The sequence below is a fragment of the Sinohyriopsis cumingii genome, chromosome 1, assembly GCF_028554795.1.
Source record: "Sinohyriopsis cumingii isolate HCF-2022 chromosome 1, ASM2855479v2, whole genome shotgun sequence".
In the NCBI taxonomy this organism is placed as follows: Eukaryota; Metazoa; Mollusca; class Bivalvia; order Unionida; family Unionidae; genus Sinohyriopsis; species Sinohyriopsis cumingii.
In genome coordinates, this window is record NC_142961.1 from 68,462,960 (window position 1) to 68,473,026 (window position 10,067).

At 36.7% G+C, this 10,067-nt stretch overlaps 1 protein-coding gene across 2 annotated transcripts in view; it reads right to left on the minus strand.

Moving 5' to 3' along the window:
• LOC149807069 (transmembrane protein 272-like) overlaps positions 1-7,156 on the minus strand; it is a 48,743-nt gene extending 41,587 nt beyond the window's left edge. For both annotated transcript variants that reach the window (XM_089961474.1, XM_089961465.1), the window contains exon 1: positions 7,025-7,156. In XM_089961474.1, the coding sequence (XP_089817600.1) occupies positions 7,025-7,097 (73 nt within the window). In that variant the 5' untranslated portion in view covers positions 7,098-7,156. The remainder of the gene's footprint in view (positions 1-7,024) is intronic.
• Between the last annotated feature and the right edge of the window lie 2,911 nt (positions 7,157-10,067).

The following is a 10,067-nucleotide window of genomic DNA, read 5'->3' on the forward strand; positions in this document are numbered from 1 at the left end:
AATTTGATCAAATGCGCTTCGACGTTTTAGGGCGTACTGCTTTCCTGTGGCTTTTCGCGTCCCGGGGGTGCCTTTCCTCCTTGCCTTGTCTAAACTTGTCCAAAGGAAGGGATTATTACAATTATTTATAAAGTGAAAGGGGATAGGGATGACAGCAAGAATTGGAGACCGATATCACTTTAGAATACGGATTATAACTTTTAAGCAGGATACTAACAAATAGAGTAAAGGGTGGGTTAAGTAAAATAATTAATGTAAATCAAACCTGTGGGGGAAAAGGGAGAGACATTCAAAATAATATTTTAAATATTAAAACTATAATAGACTATATTAATGAAACAGGTACGAAGGGTGCTATGGTACTCTTCGACCAAGAAAAACCTTTAACCTATTAGAACACAACTACATACAGAAAGTATTAGAAAAAATTGGTTTCGGATCAGATTTCCGAAAGTGGTCTGAAATCCTAAAACAGGAATAACCTCATGTGTACAGGCAAATGGAAAATGCACGAAAGAATTTGACATACAACGATCCGTGGGACAAGGTTGCCCACTATCAATGTTATTATACGTAATAGCAATCGAAATTCTAAGTCACAAAATACGCAACAACCAAGAAATACAAGGTATCCAAATCCAAATATAAAAGAGGATTTTAAAATGCTCCAGCATGCTGATGATTGTACAAACATTATAAGAGATGCAGAATCCTATAAACATCTAAAGAGAGAATTTGAACATTTCGGGAAAGCATCAGGCTTAAAAATCAACCATGACAAGACCGAAATCTTGAAAATAGGCAACTGGAGAGAGAACCACCCTGGGTTGTCCTCCCCACCTACTGAGAGATACAGTGAAAGCTCTTGAGGTATATTTGTTGGGAAAAGACACTATAGAAAACTATAAAAATGTAATCAATAAAATACAAAATGCGAAAATCTGGGCCCTAACACCACTATGCATTATGGAGCGGGCTCATGTGGCAAAAAATAGTTTTTATTCAAATATTAATTATACAATTAGATCACTAGACATGGAAAATAAAATTCTGAATAAGTTAGATAAGGAACTAATAAACTACATATGGAATTACAAAATCCATTATACAATTAAAGAGACTCTGTATAGAGCACAAAGTAGATGGGGATTGTGACTGCTAAGTCCACTACTACTAAAAGTAACTAATATAATAAACAGATTGAAAAAAGTACAACCCGAACCTAAGACAGCGTGGGAGGCATTATATATCTACTGGTTCGGCCTCACCATAAGGGGCCGACCAAAGATACACAGAAATAATAAAATTACGAAAAAAACTCGAAGTGCCACGAAAATTCAGATATGTTAGGGAAATACTTTTAAAATATAGAGATCAAGTAGAATTTTGGACATTGGATACAGGAAAAACATATGACTGGATAAGAGAGGATGTAACGAAAAGAATGAGATGTAGAGTGGAACAAGACAACGGGGGGAATCCTCTCATTAACAATAAGTCTACTTTTCAAGGTTGTGTGTTTTGGCCAGGGAGATGGGAGATGCGAGAGGGGCTTCGGTATACCGCACAACTAGGGGCAAGTAGCGTCAAATACGGGCTGGAGCCCGGCCTTCATCTCTCACCTCACAATACCAATATACGAAACCAAACTATTGCAGAATATTTAGAGAAAACAATAAAATATAACCAACAACGCAATACTAAGTAACTGTTTGCACTAAATAATACTAATAAAGTATCGATACAGTATTCTGTCCTTTGCACTCTTTTCTAACTAAGGCATACAGGGAACCTCCATCATGGTAGGAGTATGACGCACAGACGCCGAAGGGCTATGTCACATGGCGCTACGCGAAGTGAAAAGGTCTTCGGAAGAGCGTCAGAAAACCCCACGTTTGGAAATGGACAAACAGAACAACTATACGGGGACAAACTATAAATTTAGTAAAATAACCAAGAGTTACCCTTAGTAACTTTTAGGGACTAACCCAAAAATAAAACCCTTTTGGAACTTTGTTTTATCTTTAATGATAAATGAAACGGTTAAAAACCCGCAGATAAGGGATGCATAAACGAATAAAGAAAATGCGGCTCCTCACTCGGGATTAGCCTTCTCAGCAATTAAGATACAAAGAGAAAACGACACACTATGATCACGCATGTGAAACATTAGGATCTTTTTCTTTTATAAACCTTGAAATACACCGTTTTCTCTACAAAATTCAAAAATTTAAATAAAAACAAACATGAATTATCCAAACTTTTGGACAGTTTATAAGTAAAACAAATTAAATGATAAGAAACTAGGATATAATTTGACTGAGACTGTCGTCCCTACATCTAAATCTAAAGCATACACACAATATAAAGCAAAACTCATATAGCACACACGGACTTAGGAGATCGTTGGCACAGATCACAAAAAAGGGGGAAAGAACGCCGACACTGGGGACAAAGCCCACAATCGCACGAACAAACCTTTCGATAACACTAGGGGAAAAAAATACCCCGACAAAAATTTAAGTAGTTAAGTAAATTTTTAATCGAAATTCTTTTGTTAAAATAAGACAAACATACATACCTTCGGGGGCAACTTACACACATAAAACACCTTTTATTTTCTGGGGAAAATTGGGGGAGGGGAGCTGTCTGGTGCCCCCACCCCACCCAAAAAAAAATAATTAAGAAGTGCGACATTTGCATATAAAAACGGGGCTGTGGTGGCACCATACCTGGGCTCGAATTAACACAAATGTCTTTGCAGCCAGAAAGACTAGTATATTGAGAAATTTACTAGTCCTGCCAAATCTTTACTAGTCCTGTTCACAAAACAATGTCACACAGCTTTCACGTACGTTTACCGATTCAATTTTAAAGTTCGAACAACCCCAACAAAACTGGATGTTTTCTGTGTGTTTGTTTTTGCGAAATGCATACACCAGTTACACCACATAACGTTCCTTTCCTCGTCATAATTCAGCCATTCCCTGTCTTTTGTCCATTTCTTCTGAAACTTTCCATTACGCTTTTCCCTATCGTAAGAATTATTCCTCATCATTCTCATTGAACTTTTGCTTTTTTCCGGTGGCTGAACACCTTCTATCAAATGTCACATTTTGCTTGTCTTATAAGGAGGGAATTGTGCCTTTTGTTGAAATGCAAGATGTTATAGTATAGCTGACGCGAATTATTTAAAGCAAGAAAAGGAATGGAACAGTGTCCTTTACATAAATCAGAGCAAGAAACACGTTTCAAAACACGTGTCTTTGCCCCCTCCCACAATTAAATGGACTCTCCCTAACAAAGACTTAACTTCAGCGGCTGTTCTGCATGATCAAAGCAGTGGCTATTGTAAACACTGTTATAAAATATTAGCATCAGAAGATAGTGTTAGTTTCAGCTTGGAAAAGGTGAGTTCCCATCAAAGGAAGCATTTGACACTGGGCGCGTTGTATTTAACAGCTCCAATTACGGTATCATAAGTCGTAAGTTTGGTAATTGTTCCTAATTAATCGAACCTCAATGTATTGTTGAAATTAATAATAAGGCGGAAAATTTTCAAATCTTAGATGCCCATGCGCAGAGATTTTAATTCCCAACAGATGTACAGCATTCTGCTTGGACATCTCCACGTGTATTCAGTTATTTGTTCATTCTTTTATGGGAAAAATATAAAAACTATTCTTATCACCATAGAAAAAGTAGCTGTATGGAAAGGATGTGTCAATAACGTAATCGTAATAAACTGATCTTATTCTTATAATTATTTCGATGGAAATGTAAAATATGTAGTTTCCTGTTTGTGACTGTTGGAGCGTTTAGGTAGCGAGCAATAAAAAAAAAAGAACCTTAAACAAACGTGCAAACTAATTTCTTTGAATAGTTTTTGCCGTGTTCTATTGTGTGGTATACCGCTTTTGTAGTTTGTTACTGTGGTCCAGTGAATCAAGTGTGATACCACGTCATTTTTTTTCATTTAATTCGTTATCAGATTAATTAGGATCAATTACCAAACTTCCGTTGTTAATGACGGAACCATAATTTGCGCTGTTAAGTGAAATGCACAAAATCTGATGGATTCTTGTTATAGAAACATACCTTTCCGAGGCAGAAATTGACTTCATCTTCTCATGCTAATATTGTATGACTGTGTTTACAATGGCCATTGCTTTGATTCTACAGAACATCTGCCAAGTCAAATCTTTATTAGGGTATGGCGTAAACAAACTCTATTATTGATAACCGAAACTTACTAGCCCATCGGACTTTTAACATTATGAAAGTTACTAGTCCAACGGGAAATCTGCTAGCCTCGGGCTAGCGGACTGCCGCTAATTTCGAGTCCTGCATACCCACAACCACAACCAATTAAGAATCCTGACCTCCAGGACTTAACCGGTCGCGAAAGCACAAGTTGCATAGGCGACCTAAATTTGTATCAGATCAGTAGTGCAGGAAGTCAGCATGTAGAACTAGATGTAACAGAATTCCATTAAATGTAGAAAAGAAAAACCATCTTGCTTGTGACTAATTCCCCATAACACAGTTACATCAAATAGGCGCTACTACAATGATCTGGGATTTCATTCACGATACTATTTGAGTCTCTAAATTTTCACTTTGTAACTTAAATCAATTATTAGCTGATTTTTCGAAACTTGTTGGTTTCTGTTCTTTCTGTTACATTATTTGACTCAGAGTCGTAACGCTTGCATACCACAGGCATATTGTGCTAATATAATTGCAAAATCAACAACGTATTTATAAAAAATAATTGACTTTGTAAGATCGAAATGAATGTAGTGTTTCATGGGCTAGAACATTTGTACACAGTATAAAACTTAATGGAGAATATATGCAAAACTTACCTTTCATCAAAATTTAGCCAAGCGTATATAACGTATTTCGTGCGCAATTTGAGCGTGATCGGCACGTAGTCATTTTCTAAAGATTATCTCTAGTGAAAAGTTAAATACAGTACACACAGGGCTACAATTTGCGTTATGTAAAAGTCGATCTCAGTAATTATTTATGATAACCTTTTCTTGGACTTTAAAATATTTTAATCTGATATCTATAACTTTTGAATTCTTTAAATTTCTCATGCGATCTGTCATTTTACACCACAGGAGAGAGAGAGAGAGAGAGAGAGAGAGAGAGAGAGAGATTTTATAGCATCATGATTTTCCGCTATGTAATGTAAATGTTACTAAAGATATTCCAAATCTGTACTTTTGACTGTACATGTGATTAATTTTACACGGAAGTTGCATTTACCTGTCCCCTTACCCTCAAGCTAGTATGTGTCAAGCAAAGAAAATTGTAAGAATGTGTGATATCTAAGTGCCTCCAGGTAAACCCATCTGAGAGCTAGCTACCTGCATGTATTATTGCAGGTAATTAATGTTTAGGTGTAAACATAACCAACATTATACATCATAGACGCATAAAAATGTAAAAACACATCTTTAACTTCCGCAAAAAAATTACTGGTTTCTATTTTGTATACAATTCCCTTCAGTATACAATGTTCTACCGACATCCTTAATGTTGCAGTATTTAATTTTTCATTTAGTATAAAGTTAGTTGAGTCAATAATCTCTCTCTCTCTCTCTCTCTATATATATATATATATATAAGGTATTAATTTCAGTTTTCATTTTTGTTAACTTTTGCCGACAAAGCAATGTTCACGCTCTATATCTTTCATTAGCAATATTGACGTTTGATTATACTTGCTTCGCTCAGTTTAGACTGAACATAACCTTAGGTGTATGTTTATATATGTTGTGTCGAACTGCACTCGCTGTTATTTTTTCCTGTATACGATGCCATCTCACCAAGGCACTTCAATAAAAAGATATCAACTATGGATACTTTTACAAGGTAATACTTCAAAGACGCCCACCAACAAAATATTTAGTTGTTCATATACATGTAAAGTGTGCTGCAGGTATTTTGTTTCTCTAACAAGCGCAAACTCAGAAAGAGATTCCACACATTAAATAGCTTGCTTGGCGAAGTCTAAGCCATACATTAAGTAGCTTGCCTGGCGAAGTCTAAGCCACACATTAAATGGCTTGCCTGGCGAAGTCTAAACCATACATTAAATGGCTTGCCTGGCGAAGTCTAAGCCATACATTAAATGGTGACATGACAGAACATAGTGTAAAGAAAAAGCGTTGTCAATACAGTATTTCCAATCATGTTACAGTGCATTGTGGGAAAGGCCCGCATATGCCCCTTGAAATTGTGTCACTAGTCGATCAAAATGTGATAATGGGGTTAAGTATCAGATGAAAGAGTTCAACGGCGAATCGAGAAATATCATTTGTTGTGGTGTGAGCAGGGCCGGCGCCAGACCCGGCCAGACATCTGGCGCCCTAGGCATGGTTTGATTCTAGCGCCCTCCCGCCCCAAAATATAAATTTCAAGATTTATAAACAATATGTTTTTTTTTTTTAAAAAATGCGCCGCCCTGAAATCAGCGCCCTAGGCGGCTGCCTAGTTTGCCTATATGGTAGCGCCGGCCCTGGGTGTGAGGTAAAGGTGTGTACATTGAGTCTGTGGGATGGAACCCCTAATGGGACCCAAGGGTGCAAAGCTCACGGAAGCTGATATATTTAAGTGTTTTCAAGGCATAATGGAAACCATCTAAGTATAAAGAAAACGTACTCAAGGAAACTCGCTCATTTTAAAGAGTGGATATGGGGGAAGTGGAGGGGGTACACTTCCCCCACTCTTAACTCTAGCCACTTATGTGTTTAGGCTTATATTTATGCATGACACGAACGATGAAGTACTTAACTATTCAATGTAATTAACTCATTCGTTTAAAAATCACTGTTCCTTGGGTCTGCCAAGCAGTAAACAGAATATCAACATGATTACTAATCTAATACTCAACATTCCAGATTTGCGAATGCTTAGCCGATAGTTTCAAACGGTGTAAAAATTGTATCATGTAGTAATGAACTGGGGAAAAAAGACATAAACGCAGTAAATACCTTATTAAACTCCTCACCTGATATTCCACTTAAAGTGTCCAATTCATTATCTTCTGCAGAAACTATCAGCAGGCGTGAACCAGCCGACATGTTTTGTGTACCTAAAGTTAGAATACCAGTCAGTCAGTTTAAATAGACTGTGCGACAGTTATAATACGCACTAAGGCGACTGATCCTCAGATTTAGCTATTGGGAATAATTTTGCATACCCATTAGGATATATCAATCAAGCATACTAAATATCGCCTAAATCGTTACCTATAACCAATGGAACGACAATTATCGCAGGACAGGTGCAACTGGACAATATGTGAGCATCCTCCCCACATGCATAACTTAAACATCTGAAATATGTATAGAGATTAAAGTTTAAGAACGAAAAGCATCAAGGATATAATAAAATACACAAAACTTAGCCATTTCATTCATTGATTTCTAACCCGATTTATAGTTTCTAACCCAACTGTTATCAAGCGGTCCGTAACATTGTCATCTACTTAAGAGAAATTGCTTTAGAAAATATGAAATTCCACATTGCCAGAATTTACCACGCTTTTTAATTTAGAATGGAAATTTAACGAAATCAGATATCGGAACGAAGATCTGTACATAAAGTGGATAATGCATAGAAAAACTACGGAGGAATAATGAGATGTTCCGAATGTAAATAAAAGCTTTTTAAAAGTATTAAACTATCTGCTTGAAACCAGATACGATTTAAATGATTATGAAATGCCACAGTGAAAATTTGATATTTTGTTTAATGATTCTGTGCAATATTTTATATCCATTACATCAAAAGTATACGAGACAATCTATTGTCGACCAATGTCCAGACAATTACAAATTAACCTGTTAAAATGTATAATTTGTTTTACTCAGTGAAGATCATGTAATCGTCTTACTTAATCTATGTTGCCAGATTAAATTTTCCGCCAAGATACAGTAATTCAGACAACAGAAATCTGTCACAGAAACCAATGTATGGCAAGTTTAATAAATTAAACACCCCACCCTCCAAGAAAGAAAGAGAAACCAATGAAAATAATATGACAAAATCCGAGTTTTAGAAGCCAGGAGTCTGTACCGCATATGAGGATGTCTGTTTGTTTTGTTTTATGGGCCAACATCGTTTATATATGTCAAGAACGAACATAATCCCAACTGATTTGAAGAAGCAGTGCTTTTCCTTTGAGAGATAACCTGATCATAATACAGGCCGTTCTCGTAGTCCTGATGGCTTACACAGCATGTAGCTTCGTGTGTGTAAACCATACATAATTTGGACGATAAACAAATCCAATTACTTGTTTTTTGCCACATGCACGTGTTTGTGCATGCTTACATGTCTAATATGAGAAAAATATTGTAAATGATCCAAGTGCATTACGTTCCCTTTTTATGAGGTGTCAATATGAAACATCTTAAATTCTTTGGAAGAGTCATCTGTTATGGGCTTGCATTACTTTACAAATAAACCCTTGAAATTAAAATGTGTCCGTTTTTGTTAAAACTAACCTTGATCCTGGCAGTGAAAATCGGGCGAAGTTTTACTGTATACGTCCTTTAGATTTTTGTTTCACTGACTAGCTAGATCCACTGCTGATGACGTTTTCGTAAAACTTAAGAATTAAATCAAATTTAATACAGACTACCCGGGCATAGAGCTATCAAAATAATGTACCTTAAATGTCAGGTATTACAAAATTAATTATTCAAAACGTTTAGGTGAGATACATTAACACACACACACACACACACACACACATGAAAACATAATATGGACCTATTAAAAATGACAGGTAGCCCCTGTAAAGTTCCAAGACTGGAGGTTCACCTTTATACAAGGCCACTATGCATGTATTTATATAATCCCTTTTCAATATTAAATTACACACAAGTGCATGTGGGATAATTTAATTTATTCATTTTTTTTCTTTCTTCAAAGTGTCTTATAGTGCTCAACTTATTAACTTCCTGAAAGTATATTACTATCGCAGTCCTCCAAGCATATTACCGATGGCGTCCCGCATCGCCTCTCACAGCGTGTGCTCTTCCTACATGCTTGATAATTGTACAAAGCATACTACTACTCTTTTAGCATGAAATCTTTGATAAGCAGTTTCATGATGTAGACCGTATAACCCAATCGACGATTTTGTAGAGACATACGGGTAAAGTCCCTTTTCAGAAGGTCAGCGGTAATTCGGGGACAAATGCATTGTACTTAAGTATGCGTCAGTAAAATTTCAAAGACATAACATATACAGGGATTGAGTCTTATTTCATTCTAGACAGAAACTGTCACACAACATCCCAAAAATTCAGCTATAATACAGCATAGACCGTTTTACCCCAACTAACATTGATCTCTTTGAAGCTCTTCAATGCGCAAGAGTAAGCTTGGTCGTAATGGCCGTCGAAGTTTCGCTTCGTGCATATTGTCTTATATAACACACTCTTTACTCTTGACTACGAGGTTAGAGTATGATCCGCTGGTGTGTACTGTTCAGGTAGAACGTGATCTACACTGTCCATTGAGCTTGTTTTGTTTTTTTTTTGTTCTTTTTTTAGGCGAACGACGAATATTCTGTTTTGTTGACTCATTATTCAACGCCATATCTTGGTCTATTCTTTGCATAGCTCGGTTTGAGTTATACACGGGTAATATGGTATCCAGGATATTGCATCATTTTTAAGGTAATTGCGGGAAAGATGAATGGTTCTAGACGTCGGATGTTAGGTGAACGAACTAACATTAACCTTGTGCGTTCGTGACATCTAATTGCGATAATAAACTTCGATGATATCTTTTACAGACAACATTCTAACCTAGCCTTTCGCTTTTTCCCCTTTGGAAAGGAAGGCACGAGGGATGAAAATTATACGAGGGCATCCCCCCGTGTACTCTTGTAGCAAGCGCAGAAAACCGACAGGTGCACGCGACCGTACTGCTCGTTTAGTGATTTCCTGAGTGTAGACACAAGAGGAATGCACTGTTTATCTTTTGCACTGGGGTCACGGGGATTGACTTATACCACATTATGGATGAAATTACAG